This window comes from Urocitellus parryii, chromosome 2, assembly GCF_045843805.1.
Source record: "Urocitellus parryii isolate mUroPar1 chromosome 2, mUroPar1.hap1, whole genome shotgun sequence".
In the NCBI taxonomy this organism is placed as follows: Eukaryota; Metazoa; Chordata; class Mammalia; order Rodentia; family Sciuridae; genus Urocitellus; species Urocitellus parryii.
In genome coordinates, this window is record NC_135532.1 from 83,259,327 (window position 1) to 83,286,789 (window position 27,463).

At 41.1% G+C, this 27,463-nt stretch overlaps 1 protein-coding gene across 1 annotated transcript in view; it reads right to left on the minus strand.

The window, feature by feature from the left end:
• Positions 1–27,463, minus strand: part of Spata13 (spermatogenesis associated 13) — a 143,874-nt gene that overhangs the window by 73,766 nt on the left and 42,645 nt on the right. Inside the window, exon 2 of the mRNA XM_026394933.2 lies at positions 1,744–3,525. Within this exon, the coding sequence (XP_026250718.2) occupies positions 1,744–3,435 (1,692 nt within the window). The 5' untranslated portion in view covers positions 3,436–3,525. The remainder of the gene's footprint in view (positions 1–1,743; positions 3,526–27,463) is intronic.

The window sequence follows — 27,463 nt, forward strand, 5'->3', positions numbered from 1 at the left end:
ATCATCCGTGGGGCAGAACAGGGTGTCTAGTGGAAGAAATATTATACTTCACCTTACCCAAGGCTATAGCTGGATACTGAATGCCCCCCAAAGGTTCAATATAAAAGCTCGGTCCCAAGATATTGAGAAATATAATGGACCTTTAAGGGGTGGGCTAGGCTAGTAGGAGGTCCTTAGAGCACTGGGCACATGCCCTAGAATGGAATTGTGGGACCCACGCATCTTTTCCTGCTTTCTGGCTTCAGATGTCCCTCTGACACCTACTCCTGCCAGGATGTGGCACCCTTGCGGGAAGCCCAAAACATCAGGGTTGTCAATCTTAGACTTAAACCTCCAGAACCATGAGCCAAAATAACCTTCTCTTGACATCACAGTAGCCCGAGTCAGGTATTTTGTTATAGTCATTCAAAGCTTACTAACACACTCAGAAATGAATAAAAGTTTTGGTCAATTAAAAAAATCACAGCCAGCTGAACTGGAAGTCCTTCCCAAGGTTGGCAACTAGTTCTGTCTTACAACTGTTTCACAGGATTTTTTCAAAATATGCAAACGAGCAAATGGCCATCAATATGAGAGAGCTCTGAAATGCCGACTGGCCTTCAGGTCTCCACTGTAACCTAGAATCATACTATGAGGCAGCCTCACTTTTCTAGCTACCCAGGGATCCCCAGCACCAAGGATCCTTTAAGATTATTTGGATCTCCTGAAAGCACTCTACAAAAATTCTACTTTGTGGGTTTTTCCACAAGTTTCTACCATCTAGGTATCTCTGGATAACAAAGGTCAAAACTAGACAGTCCCACTGGCTGCTTGTGTATTTGCAAATCTAGGTGTTCATCTTCTAACAGTCAGACAAAACAGAGGTCCTCTCCAGAAATCAGAGGGAAATAACAGTTTCTAGGGTTCCCCCACACCATGGCAAGCCAATTCATACCTGTGAAATACTCTGATGATGTATGTGAAGGATTATTTGCAATATATACACACACGCATGCATTTCCCCATCTTTCAGTTATGCAAGGTAATGTTACTGAATGTACTTATAAAGTGAAAATTACAAAGTAAAGTAAAACTGTCTGGATGTGTGACAGAATGTGAAATGCCTGACAGTTGTTTATTAGCTGATTCAATTCATGAGATACTTTAAATTCTATTCTAAAAATAAGAACAATAACCATCATAAAAATCACTTTGAACAAACATCATCTGTGGGTTGACAGGTACTGAACTACATGTTTCAAATTCATTCCTAGGAAATAACACAGACTTAGAACATGTAATGGCCTCCTAACACAAATAATATATTTATAAGAACTCTGTTGCAAAGGATACAGAAACCGTTTGAAATGTGAAAAAGAACTATTTGGGTAATAAAAATTGTTTCAAAAATGCAAAAAACTGAGAATACCTAATAGCCACATAGAATGTCCCTACCCCTGCAGACTCAGTAAAATGAATGGATGGTAAATATTACCTCAAGGAATTTGATACATTAAAAGTTCATTTCAAAAAAGAGATAGAAATTACTTCTGAACTTGGTAAAGAGCAAATTGACAACTCCCATCCCCACTCATAACTGTGACATGATCAGCATAGGGCCACCAGTCACTATGACAGTTAAGGACCAAGAGCAACACCCCTGAATAGCATGGAAATCTCCGGCTGAGATGAAGACTGAGAGTGGACAAGCACTGATCACTCAGCAAGGCCACCTACAGGAGGGACTTCTACCTGGACCCTTACCTCTTCCTGATTTTCCTTGGGACTGGCTGTCCCACAAAGGCTCAGCTGAGGGTGGCTGCCACTACCACTTCCATCGCCACCTTCGTCACCACATGTGGTTGGCACTGAGTCCTGGAAGGACACAGGCCTGGGCTCTCTCTGAGTGGAATCTTCTGTCCTTTCTTCACTTTCCACTGAACTCAGTGACAATGCACTGAGACTGTTGGGACACTTGGTGCCTCCTGTCCCTGGGCTCTGAGGGCTCTGGGGCTTGGGCGAGGTGGGCCTGAGAGGGATGGGAGGCTGCCTGGGGTCAAATGTAAACTGGCTGCCTGCATCTGGCTCACTGGAGGTTTTGCTCAACACTTTCGAGTCAACTGGACTTGAGGGGCTGCTGGCAGAGGGACCATCACTTTCTGATGCCCGGGAGCTTTGGGCTTCAAGAGGGCACACTGCTGTGTCAACGTCCAGGCGGGGCTCCTGAGAAGGGGTAGAGCCGAAGCCAGGAGCCGTGGGGCAGGATGCAGCAGCACTGTGCCCCGGCGACACGCCTCGCCTCCTGTCCTGCTCGGTGCTGCTGGACACGCGGCGTGAGTAGTCATCGTGCAGCCTGCTGTGCAGCCGGAGTCTGAGGTTCGCCTCGCTGGGGGAGGGGGCCCCATTCTTGGAACCCTCTCTCTTCCAGGCAGCATCAGTCACATTGCTCATAAGTTTTAAGACTCTGTCAAAGTCCTTGGCCCTGATGGGGCTCTTCCAGCGTTTCATCCTTCTCTCTGACCCACCAAGTTTTTCGGAGTCTGCAGATGAACTGCTCAGGGTCCGCTGGGGTGTCAGCTTTTCATTAGCCGCTCGAAGGTCTGCGAGATTGGAGGTGGACTTTCGTTTGAAGGAACTTTTCTTCAGGAAGTTTAAGTTGTCTGTGCTCTTGCTCCTCCTGTAGATGATGCTGTTGTTTTCAGAGTCCTTCACTAGGATTTCACACAGGGTGGGCTCCTGAATGATGGGGGACAGGGGCCTAACATGGTTCTGAGGGCTGTGATGTTTCTCAGAATCCAGTAGATTGATGCGGCCCAGACCATAGGCCCTGCGGATGCTGCGGGAGCGGTGGGTGCTCCTCTGGAAGGCATCGTCTATGTCCTCGGGGTCAGAGCCATCGGATGTACCTCCTTCCCCTGCCCTGTGGGGGTCACATGACTGCCCCCACAAGGAACATCTGCTAGCATCAATTCCCACAATGGCACCATTAGGGATTGCTTTTCCCAGGTCATGTTCCGATGCATCTTCCTTTGAGGCACCTAAGCCCTCCCGGTTCTGAATTCCTTGAAAGACAGAGGACTTCAGTTTTTTAAAAGATCCCATTTTCCGGAAGGAGGCCAGTGCATTCCATGTTGAAGAATTCCCCATCAGGACCAGGGAACGGGGCCTCTCAGGATTGGCACTCATTCTTTTCCGGCTCACAGCGAAAAGACGCATGAATTTGGAAGGGCTGACTCTGGCTTCGGGGGCTTCAGTGTCACTGCTGGGGCTGCTCCTGCAGCTTCCATTCTGACATGCCGGGACAGTCACCATTCTGGGGTCCTTTGGATCTGAGGCTGAACAGGTGGCTGCAACACCTGGCCCATGGCCATTCTGAGCTGTTGTCATGTTCTTGGGGCAGGGCACCCGTGGCCACAGTGCAGTGTGCTTCAGATGCACACAGACATCTGTGTCCATAGGTCCCAGCTCCAGACCTTCATCTCCAGGGCCACCAGCCTGGCCTTCATAACTACTGTGTTCATGGGTCTCTGCAGAGGTGGCCACTGCCTGTAGCAGAAAAGAAAGCAGACAGTTAGCCATCTTGCCCACAGAGGAGCCTTTATAATCAGGGTCTAATTACTATGCTTAACAATTGCTAATAGAAAAAAAAAAAGAAAAGCAAGTCCCACGATCAAACAAGAACTGCTTCTAAATTAAAGTTGTACTTTTTTTTTTCAATTCATTTCATAACAAATCAAGGCAAGAATGCAAACATACAGTCCTAAAACAGAAAAAGATAGTTATGGGTTGGTGCGTTTAATATGAAGAACTCCTGAATTGCTGAAATCTGAATGAACATGTCAAGGCAATAATCAAAATTGTGCCTTCTCTTTATTTGAACTGAGTCTTTTGTTATCAAATACTAAAAACAAAAACAAAACTATTTCAAAACGTGTCACACTGAAATGCCAGCTAGCCTGTGTTAAATGCAATGCAGTCAATACACAAGCAGAGTTCATGGAATGCTGCTGCTCAGAGGATGATAGTGACCAGGATGCTCTTGGCTACTTCCTGTCTAAAGAGGGCTGTAAAGCACCAGGAAAGTGAGAGCTTTACAAAGCTGCATGGACACAAGGGTAGGAGGGACCAAACCAAGGAAGCATGAGGAAAGGCTTTGTAAAGAAAACACAGTTAGCAAAGAGACTTTTCAACAGATTCTAACTGGCCATAAAATGAAGAGATGTGGGGCGGAGCCTGGAGTATTAAAAATTCAGACCTAAGAATTCAAATTAAACAAATACTGTACCCTCTTCCCTCATCTCACATGCCCAGACAACTGTACATACCTGGCCCATGCACTTCCCCACACATGCACCTGTCTCCATACTCTCCCCGCACGTGTCCATGCCCTCCTTGCCCCACCAAAGTGAAATCTGTGCTACCCTTAATCTTCCCCCCTCATCAGGCGAGATCTGTTGAGTTTCCATAGGATAGCTTAAAAACATCACAGCCTGCACATTCTGAATAAATCATTAGTGAATGAATGACAGATAATAACTACAAGAGACTACCATTTAGTTAGTGCTCATTACATGTCTGGATCCTATGCTAAGGTCTTGAAAAACATGATGCCACTGAGTACTCAGGCAAATCTCAAAGAGATTTTTTGCGCTACTGAGGATTGAACCCGGGGCTTTACACATGCTAGACAAATACCCTATCACTGATCTACATCACTAGTCCTTTTATTTTATTTTGAAACAGGGTCTCACAAGGTTTCTCAGGCTGGCCTTGAAATTGCAATCCTCCTGCCTCAGACTCTTAAGTAACTGGGATTCTGTGCCACCATCCTGAGCCTTGATTTCTACTTTACAGACCATCAAATGGACTCTTGGGAAGGTCAGGCCATTTGTCTGGGGGTCCTGCAGCTGCCTCTCCAGTGCCTATGCTGTTCTCCACTGCACTAAACTAATGAGCAAAGACAGAGGCACAGCTGGGATTTGCACCCCAAGCATCTGTCTTCGGTTCCAGCATGTCACGACCCTGACAAATCAAGTTCCAACAATCTTTACAGGCCTGTCAAGGACATTTCCCCCCAAGGCAGGAGGGAAGAAGTAAGAGGAAGTTGTAGAAAGACCTTGAGATTAGATCTCTAAGTAGCTTACTCTTCACAAGTGCAGAATTTGACCTCCAGCAAAGTATGTGTCCTCTATGTCCTACCTTCTTGGTGAGTTTTTTTACTGGCCCCTGCCTACTATTCAGTGAGGAGGATTCCCAGGGAGAGCCATGGTTAAAGGGTTGATTCCATCTGGGACCAGGGAGGTTATACTGACAGCCAGCATCAGCCAATACACTAATTTAAAGACTGATGGGCTACTAAATGCCCTCTGCAGTTTTAATGTTCTAATGGAGACATGAGGGGGATCTGAAGGGCTGTGAATTGCATTTGAATGAGTCAAATAGGCAAAGTCTAGAATTGAAATCTGTGACAAGTTCCAAAATAAGTCCTACATTCAGTATCACCTGTCTATTCTCACCAATTCTGTCCAACTATTCACCTCTATCCTCACCTATTCTGGGAGGGATAGGGGACTGTGGTTGTTTCAACATTTCAAAATGCTGAAATGTACCAAATAGTTTAATTGAATATTCAAATCCAGTTCACAGGCGCTGATTGGCTACACTTGAAGTTGGAAAGGTCTAATTATGACTTGCCCTGGACACACAGTGTAGCCAAAAGCTTGGTCCTCATCCTTGATGCCAATCCAATAAGGAAGACACGGTCTTGATAAAAAAAAAAAAAGTTTCTTGCTTTGCTAGCAAAGGAGAAACACAGAGGACTCCTGTCCCAAAGGCTGTGGTTCTGCCCATCCTCAGTAACAGGGGGTTTTATAGAGGTGATTCAGAGAAAATGAGATTAAGGACAAAGATCAGAAAGGAGAAGTTTAGGGGAAAGAAGATCAGGGAGAAGAAGTTTAAGGAAAAGAAGATTGCGAAAAAGAAAAAGCATGTAACTTTCAAAGCCACAAGGAATATAGTCAATGGGCTGGAGATGTGGCTCAGCGGTAGCGCGCTCGCCTGGCATGCGTGCGGCCCGGGTTCGATCCTCAGCACCACATACCAACAAAGATGTTGTGTCCGCCGAGAACTAAAAAATAAATACTAAAAATTCTCTCTCTCTCTCTCTCTCTCTCTCTCTCTCTCTCTCTCTCTCTCTCTCTCCTTTAAAAAAAAAAAAAAGGAATATAGTCAAAGCATCAAGTGAACAACCCCTGTTACAACAGGACAAGGCATGATTCCTGCCACATAATTCAACTGGACAACTACAGACACCACAAGTAGAAGGTATAGGAGAACTTCTGGAACCAAGAAGGACAGCTGCCTTGAGCTGACCCTAAGGGTTCAAGGCCTGCAGAAAAGCACTTGATATATAAGTAGAATAACAGTCAGAAGCACAGCTCCCTATAATGAAGTAGTGGATATTAAGAGGAAAATGGGTTTAGAAAAGTCTAAAACCTAATCATTCTTTAAGACCAACTGTAGGTGTAACTTTCTTTGGAATTCCTTCCCTGAAATAAGATTCCTTACTCTGTATTCCATAGGGTCTAAATTGTATCACCAAAACACTATAACAATAGTTTAACATGGCTGCCTTTAGATTAAGACTGTATACTCAGAGCACAAGAACTGGATCCCTTGAACTTAGCTTTTTGTTTATTTGTTTGTTTTTTGTCTTGGCAGTACAGGAAACTGAACATGGATATGCTACCACTGAGCTATATTCCCAGCCCTGTTTATTTTTTATTTTGAGACAGTCTCACTAAATTTCTGAGGCTGGCCTCCAATTTGCAATCCTTCTGCCTCAGCCTCCTGAGGAGGCTGGGATTACAGGTGTGCGCCACCATGCCCAGGAAATTTTTTTTTTTTTTATCTTGATGTGAAATTGCATGTTATCCTGCCTGTGCCAAGGTAACAAATCATCATTACATACCATTACATTTTTTTATAGTGAAGATGCTTAAATTTTATAACACTAATAAGTATTTACTTAAAACTTACTTAAGCTTTAGAATTCAGAATCTGTTAAAAAAATTATGCAGAAAACCTGAGCTTCTAAATAGGGGAAACATGCTTTTTAGAAGACTAATTACTTACTATTTTGCTCATGAGCGGAACAATGGGATTGTTGTATACTGCTTAGAATGAAACTGAAAACTGTGGAAAAAGACTTTTCCTGGAATTTCTGAGTAACATACCAAGTTGCATTATTTAGAACTAATACTTTGACCTCTATTAGCTAACAAGGGTTGCAATTCAATTAGTGGTTTTATACCAAGTCTTATAAATCGTGGGAGCTCTGCCAGAGATGTTTATGAACAGAACTACAAGAAAGAATGTTAGATGGGAATATTGTGAAATCCAATTGACTACAAGCTGGATTCTGGGTTGCACGAACTTCAGAATAGAAGTTTCTTCCCAGTCATAATGAGAAATCTCTAAAAACAACTATGACCAGCAAATTTAAATTATAACTTAAATTTGAAATCTAGGAATGTAACCAGGTTACATGAGCAAGTAAGAAGATTTCTGTAATTGTTGACCTAAATTACAGAAAAAAGTGACACCAGAAGAAAACACATTGAATTCTTACTGGCTAAAGGAGTGAAGGTATGGATCCCTGAATCACAGTACTAGAGAATATTGCCTTAGGGAATATCTAACCCCTATTTAGAGATTGGGACTTAAGGGACTGAGTAATTTACAACTACTCATCCTCCCAGTTTCACTTTCTGTATTTTTAACTACATTCAGACAAAAAGCAATCCAAAAATATTAAATGGAATATTTCAAAGTAAATAATACATAGGTTTTACATCACATTTTTGTGTGTGTGTATCGGGATGAATTCTCGTACAGTCCTGCTCTATCCTGGCCAGGCCATGAGTCATCTCCTTGTCCAGTGTATCCATGCTGTATACAGTACCTACCCATTAATCACTTAGTAGCCATGTTAGTTATCTGGTCAACTGTTGTAGTGCTATGTCCAATTAACTCTTATTTTGCTTAATAAGGTCTCAAAGCCCAAGAGTAGTGATGCTAGCAATTCAAACATGCCAAAGAGGAGCTGCAAAGCGCTTTAATTATGTAAAAAAATGAAAATTTATCGTAGGCATGTCTATATAGAAAAAATACTTTTTTTGTGTGTGGTACCTGGGATTGAAACCAGGGGTATCTAACCACAGAGCCATATCCACAGCCCTTTTTTAAATACGTATTTTATTTACAGACAGAGTTACTTGAGACCTTGCTAAGATGCTGAGGCTGGCTTTGAACTCATGATCCTCCTGCCTCAGCCTCCCGATCCAACTAGCTGGGGTTTCATTCATCTACCAGAGTCTTGGTGAGCATATCCCCTGTGAATATGGGGAACTACTACACTGTTATTAGCGAAAGTGCCATAGGGTGGTAATCAGCAGGACAAGATTCCAGTCCCGGGCTGGGGATGTGGCTCAAGCGGTAGCGCGCTCGCCTGGCATGCGTGCGGCCCGGGTTCGATCCTCAGCACCACATACCAACAAAGATGTTGTGTCCGCCGAGAACTAAAAAATAAATATTAAAAATTCTCTCTCTCTCTCTCTCTCTCCTCTCTCACTCTCTCTTTAAAAAAAAAAAAAAAAAAAAAAGATTCCAGTCCCAACACTGCCACCTACTGGCCATAAACTGGGGTCATCCTATAAGGCTTTCTTCTCCTGCAAATCTCTTTGATCACCAAGTCTAAGAGGTTCTTGTTGGGTTTCTGTTCGTGACTAAAGGGCTCAGGGGTCACTTCAAGTAAAGTGGGCTAACTGGGCTGTGCAAAATAACCACACAAGAGACACAAATAACTTTTTCTTTGGGGTCTCTGTGACAGCTCCTCCGGCCTTAAGGGTCTGCAGGAAGAGAGAGAGAACGTGCTGACCCCTTTTATTGAGGAGAAGCTATTCAAATGAGGCAAGGGGTCAGGTTTCAGGGGCTGAGTCTATCTTCATGATGTCCACTGTCAGCAGGTTGACTGACACCTGGGTAGGCCACACCCAAGGGCACAGTAAGAGAAGGGGACACACACAAGGCACTTGCATGGAAGATTCTATCCTAAACAGGGCAAGGGGTAATATTACAAAGGAACAGGTAAGCATAGCTCCACCCATGGGGCTGTAGGAAGACAAGCCTGGGCAGGAAGACAAGAGTCACTTGAACCCTAGAAGAGCGGGGCAGTCTAGCAGCAAGGGTGCCTGAAGCCACATCGCCCAGCAGGGGAGTTAACTCAGTCATGCCAGGTTGGTCTCCCACAGGTTTTCATGCTCATCTCATCCATCTTTGCACAGTGTGGGGTTGCCACTGCCTTACCATCAGCCTGAGGAACTTTCCACCTGGACAGCTGCCTGGGCTTCCTGGCCCCTCTCTGGCCTTGTGAATGGTCTGGCTCACCTACAACCCATCCTTCACTCTGCTGACAGTGTCCTTCCCAATCTGCAAATGAAGCTCTATCACTGAGCCCAGTGTCCGCCTTTGGACCTTTGAGAAAATGTGGGATCTCCTCAGCTTAGCACTCACCACCTTTCACTGTAGTAATACTGGATTATTCGTAGAGATCCTCATCCATACTGTTGGGCCTCTGCCTATTTCCTTCCCTGTTTTCAGATTCTTTCTCTGGCCCTTGTTGTCCCTCTGGATTATAGGAAACCACAATTCCCAGTTTGGCCAGTGGGAAGCAATGGTAGAAGATGACGCGTGAATGGAAGGGAGACCCAGTGTTGTTGTTGTTATTATTATTATTATTATTCCTCCTCCTCCTCCTCCTCCTCCTCTCTCTCTGGGTCTCTCTAGTGAGCGTTTTCAGTAGTTGCTATGTCTCTGCTTTGGCTTCTCCCTCAGCTAGGCAGTTCCTTCCCCCCAAGTGTGAGGTCCCAAAGGTGACACCGGTTTCTGGCTCAACAGACTCCACCTCTTTTCTTTATCACTCCAGTCTAAGAGGTTGGTAGCACCTCTCTGCTATTGCTTGTCTCTGAATTGCTTCATTATCTTTTGTTTCCCAGCTGTATAAAAATATTCCTTTATTAGATCTTCTTTGTTTAAAATGCCTTATTCCTGTCCTGACATCTGCTTTGCCTTAGGAAGCTTTTTAGTTCAAACTAACTTTGCCCTACAGAGATGCTCCTGCTGTGGGCCCCAGGGCCTCATGCATAGCTCAGTTCTAGCACTCCCCACACTGTTCTGGCCCTCTGCTCTCCTGGTCTGATCTCTCCACTAACCTCTCTGAAGAGTCTGAGAAGTACTTTGAAAGCTGAAACCACTTCTGATTTTGCTCTGTATTCTCGCCTTCAGTGAGCTGAGTGACCAGTGAACAGAGAGGAGAAATGACTGCTCTGTAGAACTCCAGTTTATCAAACTGAGGCCACTTGGGGCCAAATAATTCTTTGTTATGGACACTTGCCTGGTCCTCATGGATGTTTGCATGAATGATGACCACTGATGCCACTAGGAAGAGGATATATAATAAAGAGAAAGCACTGAAAACCAGGGGCATATCACTGATTAGTCTCTGAGGAGTATCTTTGAAACTACTGAAATTTATCATTTCTAGTCATAAAACAAAATGTTCTATTTGTTGTTTGACAGTACTACTATTACAAATTTTTAATGGTCACTGTTATAGTTCCTGTGGTTAAAAGTTCAATTTAAGGGCTATCTATTTTCTTATGGCAATAGTATCTAATTTTGTAAATGACTTTTAAAATATTTAGTTAAAAAGGAATTTTAATATCATAGGGTGATAAATACTGACATGTTTATAGTCATATTTAATTAGCCACTTTTAAACTACCATTACAGATATCTCATTTTAATTGGTAATCATTTTATCTACCAAAATTTAGTCATCTGAATGTTCAGATTACACAAAACGTATCATCTGGGAATTAGGAATTTTATAAATAAATGTTTCTTATCATACTTAAAATATTATTTTTAAAATTAATGTTCAAATGTAGATATTGATAAGATATACTTTATTCTGTCCTAATGTTGATCAATAAGATCTGAATAAAAATGTTCAAAGATTGGAATCGAAGCTGGGCACAGTGGCACATATCTATAATCCTAGCCACTCAGGAGGCTGAAGCAGGAAGATCACAAGTTCGAGGCCAGCCTCAGCAACTTAGTGAGACCCTCGTTCAAAAAAGAAAAAGAAAAAGAAAAAGGGGCGGGGCCACTGGAAAATATCTCACTGATAGAGTACCCCTGGGTATAGTCCCTAGTACCAAAAACCCAAAACTCAAATCAATATAAATATAAATATATATATGTATAATATAAATCTTAGAAATATTTAACATAAATCACGTCTTTCTTTTTTTCTTACTCTGCCTGAAGAAAGTATTTTAACTTTATAAAATGGTAAAACAAAAGTAAAATGGCATATAAACTAAGCAGGTGAAATAAGTAGTACTTTATGAATCTCTTTATCCAGGAAATTAAGATCAAACACATTCATACTTAGGTTGAGAATAAGATTCTCCATTTCACCCCAAATACTGTCATATTAATTAACCTAACCTAAATATATATTTTGTGTAATCAAAGTATTTTAATTACTAAACTTCTATCATTGAATCATAATAACTGTGGGAAAAAACATGTAGTAAAATGTACTTGGGTTAAGTACTAAAACTCACCAACATATGGGTTACATCGTTGCAATTATATAAAATTTCATTTTTAATTAATTACAGTTTGGTGAAGAGTAGAAAAAAAGTCCCACAGTGATAAATCTCGCTTCTGTACAGGACAAGCCTGGTAACTCTCCATTTCTGGAAGGTCTTTCCTTCATTCCAGCATCTTTCTAAAACCTTGCTGAAATCAAGAGTCTATCTGGAAGCTGTAAATCCTGAAACTCCACATTTTTTAAGAACAAGTAGTATTCCAGAGGGTTACTTATATGAGAATCCTATTTCCCTACAGAAAGAGTCTAAATATAATTTTAGATCAGCCCATTCAATTAAATTTAACTTATATAAAATGCTATCATTTAATTTAACAACTCACAACACTTATAGGAGAATGCACTTAATGTCCTAATTCTAGTGACGCAGTGACTTTCTCCCCTTCCCACATATACACCCCAGTAAAGGCAAGACCCTCACTCTTGGATCAGGTACCTTCGGTGTCTCTTCTGTGCAAAGATAGGGAGGATATTTCAAAGGAGACAGAACAATCATTTAAGTTAAATGTTTGTAAATTGAAAAAAAAATCTAAAAACACAAATGGAGGTAACTGTGGATAAGACTGAATTATTGTTCATATAGGAAAGGTGACAATTTCATACAGTCACATGAATGTCTTGGCTTGACGTATCTGGGCTACTGGGCTAAACCACATTCCTGTGGGTAAGAATGGTGTTTCCCCAGTGGGATGGATGTTTGCTTTGTCAATCCTAGAGGGTGACACTGGAGCCTGTTGGGGAGGGGGGTGAGGCAGGGGAAGATGAAGATTTGCAAAGGCAGGCTTTACACCAAAGAAAATCTTTCTTCTGTCTCTGAAACTAGGGGCAGACAAATGTAGCATGAGATACAAGGCTAGCTAGGTCTGCACCTGAGCTTCATGTGGTGTCTTCCTCTGCTGTCTACCGGAGCGTTATCCCCAAGGCTCAGTTAAGTTGCAGCCTCTTCATTCCCTCTTCGGTCACTCTCACATCAATGTAGGGGTTCAAAGAACCTTGGAAGGCTGCCAAATGCAGCTCTGAAGATAGCTTTGTCTTGACTTACTGCAGCTCATGCCCTGTCCTCCACCTGCCTCCTGGCAAATAAGATTATAGCAGCCACCAAAGTTCACAGCTAGGACTACCTAATGCCTGCAACCAGTGCCAAGGCTGATGTCACCATGGAGACTGTGCCTCCCCCACCTTTACCATTCAAAGCCATCAAAGTTTTCCAGATGGCCGGCCCTAATCTTACAGGCACTTTGAAGGTCACTGGAGCAAAAACAATGTCCCTGCTTGCTAGAGGCAAACTAGTCAGAATCTGGGGCCATGTGTCACTGGGTTTACAGACTCAGACGCCCTGACAGTGCAGTCAACATAGAAACCCCTCAGAGGGGCAGTGCAGCATTCACACCAAGCATTTAATGAGATGTACTGATGTGTTCATAAGAGCACAGGTCCATGCTACACTGTCCCCACAACTATTTTAGTCTTGTTTTTTGTTTTCCTTCTTTGCATTAAATGTTTTTCCAAGCAGAGATCAACTTTCAACTCAGTTTCCATCCAGGAGCCAATGAGGTCCTAATTTAGGTAACGTCACAGCAGCCCATTCTGCCATCATTAAGTACAGAGGTCCAGAAAAGGCCTTTCCCCGGCTCTGTTCTATCAGGCATCTCAAATTCTCAAAATTAGTTTTACACATTAAAGCAATTGCTCAAATGCTTTCTGCTGTCCAGTTTAAACTGTCTTCCTCTAATTGAACTGATAGTTGGATACTGTCTCCCTGTAAGCTCTTCATGTCTCTTGGCACAACATCCTCATTGAAGAGCCAGCTGATAGCAACAAGCGATGATGTCACCAGTGAACAAACCCGACGATGACCCCTTCTGTTACTGGGTGGCTCAGACCTCCGCCTGTGAGACGTGTAACAGGGGGATCTGTGGCCACTCTGTTAGGAATGGAGGCTCTTATCATCAGTTCATCCTTGGTGACATTTTGCCTGAACATAAGGAAAGTTCTGGCAGCTCATCAGGAAGACACATTCTCACTCCCTCTTCTGAATGGAAGAGTGAATGGGCCTCAACCATAAGGAAAACCCGAGCAGGGGAAACACAATGAAGCCCCAGTAAGGGAAATTTATAGGGAGAAAAATGTCACACAGTTCTCAGGCCTTCACTGCCAGCTCCCATTTCTCTCTCGCAGAGTTGTCCTGCATAAAGGAATTCACCAGCAAGTCAAGGGGTTTCCTCAGTGACTCCCTAGGAGTCCCCACAAAGACTTGTGGCCAGAAGTTTCCATGGGGACGTGTGAGCTGTGCCATCATCACTGAGTTTATGGGGTCAGGGTACCTGCTGAGAGTGTGGGCATAGTTCTTGGTGCTGTCCTGGCAAAGGCCTCACTGCAAAAGGATCAACAACATCTGCAACTGCTGTCATTGCAATGTCTCATCCAACCCTCATGTTGAAGCTGGCACGGCATTAAGAAGTGTTCAGAGGTGAGGCACTGGAGAGGAAATTAGACCCCGAGAGATCCACCCACATGAATGGATGACATCGTTATTGCAAGTGTAAAGTTCAGCCTCCTCTTGCACACATGTGCTGTCTCCTCTCAATCTCTCTCACCATGTGATGCCTCTACCATAATATGTCATAGCATAAGGCCCTCACTGGCCCCTCAGTCTTGGACTGTTGGAAAGTCAATAGGTTTAAGCTTATTATATATATATACTTACAAATATATACATATATATATGGACTCAGGCAGAAGTATCAGATTCCAGATGACCTATAGGGGTGCAGAAAATGCACCCACATGGACAGATTGCTGCTTTAATGTGGACCTGCTTTGTGATCCACAGAGGGAAGCAGCTCCTCCTCCCTATATTCATCCTGCCTGTTCAAAGTCATAGCCAGGTGACATGATGAGCTTCTAGGCATGAGTGGAAGAATGTGGCTGCTTTCCTAAAGAATGTCTCTGACCTTTTTTGCTTTTTTACATTTTAAACTTGGCTGGGGATCAAGCCCAAGGCCTGAAGCAAGCTAGGCCAGTGCTCTACCATTGAGCTATACCCCCAGCCTGATTGTTAAGTGTGATATATTAGATGCCTCAAATTTTTGAACAATTAATATTCAACATATCTATTTATAATCATTTGCTCAAGCTTGAAGACACATTTTCTTATAAAATGTTCATTTTACCTCTCCCCCACTTAATTCATAATGTAAATAAACTATGTTACTAATGAAAATAGGATCACTATATTAATAATATTCATTAGCAATACACCCAAGTACACAAATAGTAGTCCTATGAAAAGAAGAATCTGATGTCTTTGGTATAGAAGTTCATATAGTAACAGAATGGGGGGGGGGAAAGGGGGGAAGCAGAGTTGTGTTCTCTTTCTAGTAAAAAAAAGACCATTCACAATATTTTTGAAATAGGTCTTTAGCATCTTTTGGCCTTCCTCTCTGTACATCTGCCCTCAGCACCCCAATCCATAATATAAGTGTTTACTTCTGCCTCTTAGCCACCTTCTTCCTCTAGCTTCTCAGTCCAGGGATCTGTCCTTAATGTTGCAGAGACAGGGGAAAACCCAAGCCAGCCAGCATACAGAAGTAAATTTGCTATAGTTTCCTCTGCTGTCATGTGCTACTTCACTAGGAAGGTCAGACCTGTTAGAGATTTGGCTCCTCTAAACTACCCACCATGTGCCTTAGACTCATGATATCTCTAATTTTACTAGTATGGTTGCTGTTTGTTGATGTTTCTCATGTTGGCAGTCACTTTAGTGCTTAGGGACAGGAGTGACATCACAAGAATACTTACCACAAGTTTAAGCTTTGTAATTTCAGCTTGCCCACACATCAAACAAAGCCCGTCTTTCATTTTTCAGTACCTGGCAAAGGAACTGCTCTGGCGTGTGCTGCAATGTAACCCATTTAACTATATTCAATTTTCACTTAAAAACAACCCTGGTTTCACCCTAGCCAAGTCTGTCAAAGTCTGCTGGCTCACTTCTTTTCCAGTTATAATTTCAGAACTATAATGACATGGCAGCCAACTCTCTAAGTCCCAATAGTCCCTCCAGGACGCAGGGTCCTGATGTAACAGAGTCTGTCGGTTTAGTAGTAATCACTGCCTCAGTGCTCTTGGGGTGGTTGCATAAGCACTAGGGCCACTTGTGGATAAAAACACCTGCAAAGACAAGCAAGCCTGTCATCATTTGAGCAAATATAAATTAGGAAGGAATACTGTCATTCTCCATTGAAATGAGCTTCCTGTGGTTTTTGTTTTCTCCTAAGAATGAGCCTCATATGAGACATTGTTCAATCAATCAAGCAAGCAACATTCCTGTCTGGGTGGAATTAGGGTAGACACACTCAGGAAAGAACACCGAAAAGCAGATAAGTCATCAGAGAGCTTCAGACAACTGGGATGGACATAATTAAATAAGTTGGAGCAGTGTTATGATGCCTGAACTGGTCTCCAGAAGAGACTTCAACACTAAATGTCAGAGAGATGATGGATGGTGAGTGTACTAAGAACCTGAGACAGAAGCACCAGCTGGAGGAGGACAGGCAGAAAAAGACTGGGTCTTCAACAGCTGTGTTACAGATTTGGGGTTCACTCTAAGGACCAAAGGAACTTTCAGCAAAGGTTTCGACCACAAGTGGCCCATGCAGATAAGAAGGCAGCAAGACTGAGAAAAGCATCAGAAAAGCCTCAGTGCTGCCACTGCCAGACAGTGGTGGATGGACTTACTAAAAATGGCCTGAAAACAGGTGTATGGGATGAAGGAAAGCCTAGCATGTGCAAGGCCCCGGGTCTGACCCCTAGGACAGGGGTAGGGGATGGGATACAGTAATGACTCCAGATATCAAGCTAGGTCAAACTGTGATGCAGTTTACAGAACTAGAGGCCTGTAGGAAAGCAGGTGGGGAGGGAAGACGAGGAGACCAGTTTTAAATGTCCTTACTTAAGAACACTGCAAGCCAATACCTTTGATGAGTACAAATGCAAAAAGTCCTCAACAAAATGAAGGATAAAAATCATATGATTACAATAGATGCAGAAAAAGCTCTTCCTGAAATTTAACATCCTTTCATGATTAAAAACAACAACAACAACAAAAAACAAAACAAAAAAACAAAATCTCTCAATAAATATGACACACAGGAATGTTCTCAACATAGTAAAGGCTACGTATGACATGTACACAGCCGACATCATAGTCAATGGTGAAAAGCTCAAAGCTTTGCCTCTAAGATCAGGAACAGGATAGGATGCCCATTCTCACCTCATCTACTCAACATAGCACTGGAAGTCCTATCAAAGCAATTAGGCAAGCAAAAGAAATTAAGAGATCAGAAAAAGAAAAGACAGTAAATTGTACACTGTTTGCAGAACAGGATTGTTATGGTTTGGGTCTTTAAATGTCCCCCCAAAAGCGTATGTGTTGGGGACTCGGTCCCCAATACAGCAGTGTTCAGAGGTGAGGGCCTCTGGGAAGTGATTAGATCACAAGGGCTCTGACTTCAATTAATAATTTATAGATTCATAACTTAATAGGCTATTGAGAGATGGGGCCTAGCTGGAGGAAATTCAGTCATAGGGGCGTGAACTTGAAGAGAATACTTTGTCTCCAGCACCTTCTTTTCTTTCCTCCGCAGGCCCTATGAGGTTAGTCCTTTGTTCCACCACACACTCCCCAACATGATGTTCTTCCTCACCACAGTCAAGTAACCATGGACTGAAACATCTGAAACCAAGAGCCAAAATAAATATTTCTTTCTTAAGTTGATTTTCTCTGGTATTTTGTCGCAGCAATGGAAAGCTGGCTAACACGGTAATCTTATAGATAGAAAACTCTAGAAACTCTACCAAAAGACTGTTAGTATTCATAAATAGCCAGCTAAATTGGAGAATATAAAATCAATATATTAGTGTACATTATATATATAAATATATAATTATATTAAATATATAATTATATATTTTCTAGACACTAAAAATGAAAAATTTTCAATCCAAAAAGGAATGAAAAAGAATCTCATTTGCAATAGCATGAAAAAAAAAAAGAAAAAAGAAAAAAGCTTCTGCACAGCAAAGAAAACAATTAGGAACGTGACGACAGTATCTACAGAATGAGAGAAAACCTTTGCTATCTACCCTTCTAATAGGGGATTGACATCTAGAATATATACATAAAGAACTCAAAATACTTAACACCAAAACAACAAATGACCCAATTAATAAATAATGAATTAAAAGATATTTCTCAAAATACAAATGGCCAACAAATACATGAAAAAGTGTTCAACATTATTAGCAATTAGGGAAATGAAAATTAAAACTACACTGAGATTTCATCTCACACTAGTCAGAATAGCAGTCATCAAAAACATAAGCAATAATAAATACTGGAGAGGATGCAGAGATAAAGGAACACTTTTACACTATTGGTAAAACTGTAGATTAATAGAACCACTTACAGAAATCAGTACAGAGGTTCCTCAAAATGCTGGGCATGGAACTAGCATATGACTCAGCTATACCCCTCCTTGATATTTATCCTGAAGCATTAAAGTCATCATACTACAGTGGTAACTGCATACCCATGTTTATAGCCATAAAATTCACAACAGCCAAACTACAGAACCAGCCTAGGTGTCCATCAAATGTTCAATGTATATTAAAAAAATGTGGTATATATACACAATGGAGTTTTATGTAGCCATAAAGAAAAAATGATACTATGTCATTTTCAGGAAAATGGATGGAACTTATGTTAAGTGAAATAAGTCAACTCAGAAGGTCAACAGACACATTTTTCTCTCATATACGGAAGCTAGAGGAGAAAAAGGACAAGAAAGGGGAACAGATCTCATGGAAATCAAAGGGAGATCCGTAGAGGAAAAGGACCAAAGGCAGGAAGGTGGGAAAGGAGAGGGGAAATACTAGAGACTGATGTCAGTCAATCTGTATTGTTAGATTGTGTGTATGTATGAATATGCAGCAATAAATTATATCATTATGTACAACTATAATGTATCAATAAAAAAGTAAAAATAATTATTACTATGGTCAAAATGTCCAGATTACCCAAAGCACAGATTCAATGCAATCTCTAGCAAAACCCCAATAACATTTATCATAGAAATAGAAAAAAAAAAAACCCTAAACTTCATATAGAACCATAAAAGACCCCCAACTGACAAAAAAAAGCAATCTCAAGAAAAATGAATAAAGTTGGAGACATTATAATATATTGATTATATCATATTGTTATGTTGATTTCAAACCATATTATAAAACTATAGTAATCAAAACAGCATGATACAGGCATAAAAATTGAAGAAAGAAATAGGAAAAGGGAGTCAAGAAACTCACCTTAACATACATGGTCAACTAATCTTTGGTAAGGTGCAAAGAATGAGGAAAGGATATTCTTTTAATAAATGGTATTGGGATAACTACACATCTACACACAAAAGAAAACTGGTTCCTTATCTTATAAAATACACAAAAGTCAACTAAAAATGGATTAAAGACTTGAGCATAAGAACCAGAACCATTAAATTCCTAGAAGAAAATATAGGGAGAAAGGTCTTTGACACTGGTTGTGGCAATGAGTATTTGGATATGCAATAAAAAGCATAGATAACAAAAGGAAAAATGAACAAATGGGACTATATATCAACTAAGGTCCTGTACAGCAAAAAAAAAAAAAAAAAAAAAAAAAAGGCAACCTTTGGAATAGGAGAAAATATTTGCAAATTATATATCCTTTACAGGGGACTAATGCCCCCAATTTATAAGGAATTCAAACAATTCATCCACAATAAAAGCAAATGAACCCATTATGAAATGAGCAAAGAATCTGATTCAACAGTCTTGTAAAGATGACGTGCAAATAGCCAGCAAGTATATGGATAGGTCTTCAATGCTGTACATCAAAGAAATGCAAATCAAAACCATAGTGAGATATCACCCCACACTCCTTAGAATAGCTATGATCAAAAAGGTAAGAGATAACAAGTGCAGGTGAGGATATGGAGAATAGAAACCCTTGCACAATGCTGGGAACTGTTGTACACTTGTACAGTTATTATGCAAAAGAGTATGTAGGTTCCTCAAAAAAATAAAAACAATACTACCAGAGGATCCACCAAGCCCACTATCAGGCATATTTTAAAAGAAATGAAATCAGTATGTTGAAGAGGCATCTGCACAATCATGTTCATTGCATTATTCACAAGAGCCAAGATATGGAAGAAACCGAAGTGTCCATCAACAGACAAATGAATACAGAAAATATTGTATATGTGTACAATGGAATGTTATTCAGCTGTTTAAAAAAAAAAGAAGAAGCTGCTGGAAATCTTGCCATCTGTGACAACATGGATGGAAGTGGGGGGATATTAGGCTAGGTGAAATTAGCCAGGCACAGAAAAATATTACATGACCTCACACATATACAGTAAGTAGAATGATGGTTTCGAGGGGCTGGGGTGGGTGGTAAGAGAAATGGAGATCTTGGCCAAAGAGGACAGTTTCTGTTTTAAGTTGAGTAAGTTCTAAAGATCTAATGTAAGCATGGTGACTACAGCTAATAAATCTATACTGTACGCCTGAAATCTGCTGAGAAGATCTTAAATATTCTGAAAATTGGTATCTATGAGGTGACAAATTTATGTCAATGTCTGATTGACATAAATTAGTGATCAGTCAATCTGTATTTATATCAAAAGATAAGGTGTTCACTTTTAATATATACAATTGTTTTGCACATATGTTTATATATTGCAGGGCATAGAAACCAGGACCTTGTGCATATCAGGAAAGCACTTTGCCACTGAACTACAACCCCAGTCTTGAGAATATATGATTTTTATTTGTCAATTATCCCCAATGAAACTAGGCAAATTTTAAGAGAAAAAAATATCCCAAACATATCTAGATAGCTAGATGGATGGAATGATAGATGGATGGATAGACTGACACATAGGCAGGAAGGTAGGTAGTCGGGTAAACAGACTGTCTTTGCAAGATGTAAGTGAAGATGTCCAGGAGGTAGCTTAAGATATATTCTGGGTCTGGAGTAGACCAAAAGCCTGGCAATCACACACAGATCCAAAGTAATCCTGTCACTTTGGACAATAATCAGAACCAGAAGGGGTAGGCCAGTATAGGGGCCCCAGAAACACCTCAGCAGATACACACAAACTACTTAGGAGAGGGAATTCAAATGTTAATAACCACACCGGGTGGATTTCCTGGGAAGCCTTCAGGATTCCTGTCTTTATACCGGTTATTCAGGTGCTCTGGGCACTCCAAGAACATGGTGCAAATATACCAGAAAGCCTCTTTTAACTTTATCAAATAACCTTTGGCAAGAAATTTATATTTCTAATTCCCCCACCCCATACTACCATAAGTATAGCAATCTACTTTCATCAAAAACACTGACACTTGAAAATTAAAAATGAAATGAAGTTAAAGTCTTACACCTCAGTTCAGCAAAGACAACTGAAAGCCTAGCAGAGGCTTAAGATAAGATTTCACTTTCAAATTAAATTCCTCACACAGCTTGTTCCTAAGTACCTGTCATGACAGACTCCACTCCTGTGCCAAGAGTTTACCATAGTGTCAAGGCCTGGGAAGCCACCACCACCAGGGATCTTTTTCCAGGAGATGATGACAACAAAATCATAGTTAGCCATCTCTATTTTCCAGGACCCTTGCATTGTCCACATAATTTTGGAAAACTTCAGGTTAAAAAAAGAAAAGTCTGGGCATCCAGTCCTCAATAATGGAGTGACTAATGACTTTAAATTAAACCAAGCACAATAATTTCTGAAGAAGTTGAAGTTTTTCTTAATTTTCTCCTTTCTCTTTATACTTACAAACAACCTTTTCCAGACAGCTGAGTAAAACTAGTTAAGGGGCTGGGGTTGTGGCTCAGCAGTAGAGCACTCACCTAGCATGTGTGAGGCCCTGGGTTCCATCCTCAGCACCACATAAAAATAAATAAATAAAATAAAGGTATTGTGTCCAACTACAACTAAAAAATAAATACTTCAAAAATTACTTTAAAAAACTAGTTAATAAATGGAAATGTGAGGTATTTCTTGTGATAAAGAAGCTCTGGAGGCTGGGGATGTGGCTCAAGTGGTCGCGCGCTCGCCTTGCATGCATGCGGCCCGGGTTCGATCCTCAGCACCACATACCAACAAAGATGTTGTGTCCGCCGAGAACTAAAAAATAAATGAATAAATATTAAAATTATCTCTCTTCTCTCCTCTCCTCCCCCCTACCTCTCTCTCTCTCTCTTTAAAAAAAAAAAAAAAAAAAGAAGCTCTGTCAAAGACTTAAAGTTGGGCTACACCTATGGCAGCTAAAATCAGTCAAAAAGCCCTCTCTCTCTCTCTCACACACACACACACCACACACACACACACACACACACACACAGGAATTCCACACCTGCATGACTAGCCAACCAGCTGGGGAGAAGTCAATATGAACATCAAGAGGAGAAGGGATGATGGCTGTGATGGCTGAGACTTGGGCTCCACCTACATTCATTCCCTAGAACTCCAGCAATAAGGGAAGACAATGAAATTATATACTCTTTAACTTCAAAATTCCTGGGGCACATTCCATATTCTGTATTTGATTCCACAACCAGGTGATCTGGAATGGGAACCACCATTCCAAAGGAATCCGGAGCACAGGTCAATCAGCCTGTTTGACAATGGATGCTCCAATTACAGTAACCATTGGAATCAAGTTACCCTTCCCAGTTCCCTCACTAATCTGGGAGGCCACCAGGTGCTTGATTCTGAACACATTCAGCAACTTTGAGCCTCACATGGAATTAACTGCCTTCCTACAGCCTGCCAACAAAGCAATTTCAGAATCAAATTGTTGTGCCAATTTTGACAAGAACAAGGCGTGTCACTTTTCTGCTGAAAGTTCTTTCACAGCTCCCTACCCGGCAGTGCTGATCAGACTTCTCCTCTGCATGACTCCTGATAACAATAGATTTCATATATGGATAGACAGGTAGACAGAGAGTGAGGGGAGGGAGAATGGGGAGATGGATGAATAGACAGAGACTGAGAAAGATAGATGTGATGGATAGACAGTGATAAGGAGTGTGTCAGACAGACAGACGGACAGGCTACAATAGTCAGCTTTCCCCACTACTTATTCTGAGGTTTCATTTTCTATTTTCAGTAGTCTGCAGTCAATTAGGCACCAAACACAACATGAATTTCTTCCATCTTCCCAATTTCACAGATTGAAGGTTCACTCTTACCATAGAGCATATGATTTCTTTTTAACTCAGAATATGATTTTTCTTTTTTTCCTTATTAAATAAGCAGAAGACTTTCACCTTTTCACTTAAAGAAAACACATCTTCTGGGCTGGGGCTGTAACTCAGTGGTAAAGCACCTTCCTCACATGTGTGAGGCACTGGGTCCAATCCTCAGCACTACATAAAAATAAAGATACTGTGTGCTTATCTACAACTAAAAAATATAAAAGAAAACACATCTTCTCTTTGGCTTCTTTTTGGCACATCCAAATTGTCAGCATCACTGCTCTTGTGCTTTGGGGCCATGATTAAATGAAATAGGGTTACTTGATTAAATGAAATTGGGGGGGCTGGGGATGTGGCTCAAGCAGTAGCACGCTCGCCTGGCATGTGTGCGGCCCAGGTTCGAGCCTCAGCACCACATACCAACAAAGATGTTGTGTTCGCCAAAAACTAAAAAATAAATATTAAAATTCTCTCTCTCTCTCTCCCTTTAAAAAAAAAAAATAGAAAAAAAAAAGAAATTGGGGCAGTGAGGGTGGGGGCAAGTTACTCTTTTTTGTGACTGATCCAAACAAACTCCATATAGACAGGACCTGTCTTAGTCATCGTTAGTCACAGTAACAATCTATCTGATAACTGAGATGGCAACTAAGATATTTTGAGAAAGACAGATAAGACAGACTGCATTCTTATAACATTATTACAGAATATTGTTATTAATATTTATTATTGTCAATCTCTTATTGTTATTTTAAGACCCTGTGATCTGCCTCCTGCCTTATCTCCCATAGGCAATTTCAACTTGTCTATGAGCTTCAGTTTGAGAACCTTCAGGAAGTGAAATTCCCCTAATGGCTTCCTGACATTGACAACTCCAGTATTAATCATGATGCTGGGCCACAATCCATGGATCACACACATGTGATATAAAGTCATGTTTTTGCTGGGCACAGGGGTGCATCCTGTAATCCCAGGGACTTGGGAAAACTGTAATTTCAAGGCCAGCCTGGCAATTTAGCAAGACTCTGTCTCAAAAGAAAAAAGAAAAAAAAGAGTTAGGGATGTAGCTCTGTCATAGAGCATCCCTGGATTCAGTATGGGGGCAGTGAGGGTGGGGGCGAGTTACTCTTTTTCATGACTGATCCAAACAAACTCCATAAAGACAGGACCTGTCTTAGTCATCCTTAGTCACAGCATACATATATATAGCACAGGGTTTGGCACCTAATAGCAGCTTGATAAATATTTGATGTAACTTCCAGAGCCTCTTTGTAAACAGTAAGTTTGAATGTCTACAAAGTAAACTCATCATTCTGTGGGAGGCTACAAAAATTCTTCCAAATTTTCTGAACTTTACAATGTTAAAAAAAAAATGACATCCAGTGTTTTCTCCATATACCAATAAGAAAAAAAAAGAACATGTTTGAGAACTGGAAGGCCCAAAGAAGTTAAGCCCCCCCAAAATACCCTATCATACTTTTTGCCTTCAAGAATCAGCCACGAAATGACTGCAAGGCCCTATTACTTAAGTCACGTTCTCCAGAATACACACATGCAACTGGACACCTAGACACTGCGCAGTGAGAACTACAAATCATGTCAACCCTCAAGAGCAAACTTAAAAAAAAAAAATGTGAAAGGTCACAAGACTTCTGCCCTTTTCCTTGATCAGACACTTGACCAACTAGCCAGTCACCAAAACAGACTTTATAAAATGTACTAGCTTTTCAAGGTCCCTTTGGATTCTGGAAAAGAGATGTGTAGACGCTGAAATGCTGTATTTATCAGTATAATTACCCTGCTGCTAATTTATGTCATGTCCTCTGCATAATGTTCCTTTATGATTTGGGGGAGGAGATGTGGAAAAAGAGGCAAACTTAATTTCAAACTTCAGAAATCTTGACAACAAAAAAAACCCACCATAAACCTGGGAGCTCTGAATCGCTTCCTAGGATGCATTTTACTATTTCTTCGCAACTACTTTTACCCCTCAATGGGGCAGGTGAGTGAAATGCTTGGGCTTTGTAACATTTTTATTACACAAAATAAATGGTGCACATCACATTATTCTAAGCTCCAAGGAGTGCTTGGCTACCTTTGCTTAATGGAAATTTCTTACCTCAAATAAGAAATGTAAAAAGAGATGAAGGACAAAAGAAGAACCTTGCCTAATGAGATGGTTCTTTCTTCTAACTTCAGAATGCTGGATCTATTATCTATTATTTTTGCAAGATTCCTTCCTCCTACTCCCTTCAGTTTTTAAACCTTTATTCTAATTTTCTTCCACAATTTACAGATTAAAAAAAAGTCACATGAGCTCTCTAATATTGTATCTTAAAGTACAAGTGAAAATAAAAAATGGGAACTGAGGCCAGTGCTGGGTGTCTGACCTGCTCATGGACCAGGAAACTCGAGCCCTGCACTTGACCACAGGTAAGGTTCAAGAGTGTGTCATTCAAACAGGACCCCAACTGCCCTTGATGTTGATGGGCAGAATAGTTACTATTCCTGGCCAGGCAGTATAATCCCAGCAACTCTGAAGGATGAGGCAGGAGGATCATAAGTTCAAAGCCAGCCTCAGCAACCTAGCAAGGCTCTAAGCAAAGCAGCTGGATTCTATCTCAAAAAGATCAGGGGAGCCTGGAGATATGGCTCAGTGGTCAAAGGCCCCTGGGTTCAATTCCCAATACCCCCATGACAAAAGAGAACAGCTACAGTTCCTAGGCTACCTATTCAGTGTGGTTGCACAGCTCTGTGAACAAATGTGGGTTTGGGGGTTCAAGGGTAGAAGAAACTCTGCTATGGAATGAGGTGATTAACACCTTTCTGAATTAAAAAAAATAATTCTCTTAAACACAACTTATTATTATTGTATAAAATTAAATACAGCCATGACATGGATGAACTTCAAAAGCTTTGGGCTAATAAGAGAAAGAATGAAGACTCCCATGCCATATGATTCCAGACACACTGAGATGTACAAAAAGAGCATGTCCCCAGAGATACAAAGCAGATTAGAGGCTGTTTGGGGATGAAGGAGGAATCAGGCAAAAAATATAAATGGACACAGTCTTTTTAGGGGGGGAATGATGGAAACATTCTCAAATTAGATTATAGGGATGATTGCACACCTCTGAAAAGTCCTGAAAATCACTGAATTGTATAATTAAAGTGAGTAAATTTCATGGTATATAAACTACATCTCATTAAACTGTTAAAAATTAAAAACTAAGTCTTAATCATAATGACCATATTAGTAGTCTGATAAACATTATGAGGATTTAGACAACAGATCACATAATTCAAGGGAAAACATGTTTTTAAGTACACAAGTAACAGATTTCTGCAGAAGAGTCACAATCTAATATTTCCCAAATCCATAGCTGTGATGCTATTACATGAATTTTTTTTTTTTTGGTTCTTGGCTCATAACTCCCATAATAGTCCTTGTCATTTTCTAAGTGACTATAGATTAATAAGGCTAAAGCATTCAGTCTTCTGTCCTTGGTCCCTAAAACAGTTTCAGAATGATAAAAGTGCCAAATGGTTATAACACTGGGCACTTTAGGTCCCAGAAGCAGCATTAGAAAGCAAAACTGCCCTCTCTGACCTTCTCCTGCCCTCCCTCTACCTGCTTCTTTTTCTCCCGCAAAATTAGAATGTCTCTTCCCCAAGTCAGGTGTGATGGTTAATCTTGATTGTCAACTTGACTGGATGGACAGATGCCTAGGAAATTAGTAAAGCACACCTATGTGTGTCTGTGATATTGTTTCCAGAGATAATTGAGTCATGGAACTGAGGGCGAAGGCCCACCCTGAATGTGCTGAATGTGGGTGAGCAGCACTGTCCAATAGGTTGGGGACCTGGATGGAACAAAAGCAGGATGAGGAAGCCAGCCGGCCAGCCATGCAAGCTCAGTTTTTCCTGAGCAGTTGTGTCTTTTGTTGCCAACATCGCCCATGAACATGAGACCCCAGTTTCTTCAGCCATTCAACATGGATTCCCAGAAGCAATTCCATAGGGCTTCTAGGCCTTCAGGTTTGGACTGGTGATGTATCATTAGTCCCTCTTGTTTTGAGGTTTCAGTTTCTTGGGCTGAGTGGTTTCTCTGGCTCTTCAAGTGTGCAGAAGAACATTGTGAGACTGTCCAGCTTATGATCATGTAAGCTAATGTAACAAATCCCCTTTTATAATTATCATATATTCTACAGTGTTTGAATCAGCTTTTTCACTGCTGTGACCAAAAGAATGATTGTGGAGGAAGAAACGTTTATTTGGATTCAAAATTTCAGAAGTCTCAGTCTATAAACAGCCAACTCCATTGCTCTGGGCCCAAGAGGAGGCGGAACATCATGGCGGAAGCATGTGGTGGAGAAAAGTAGCTCAGGACTTAGGAAACAGGAAGCAGTGAGAGAGAACTCTGCTCACCAGCAACAAATTAT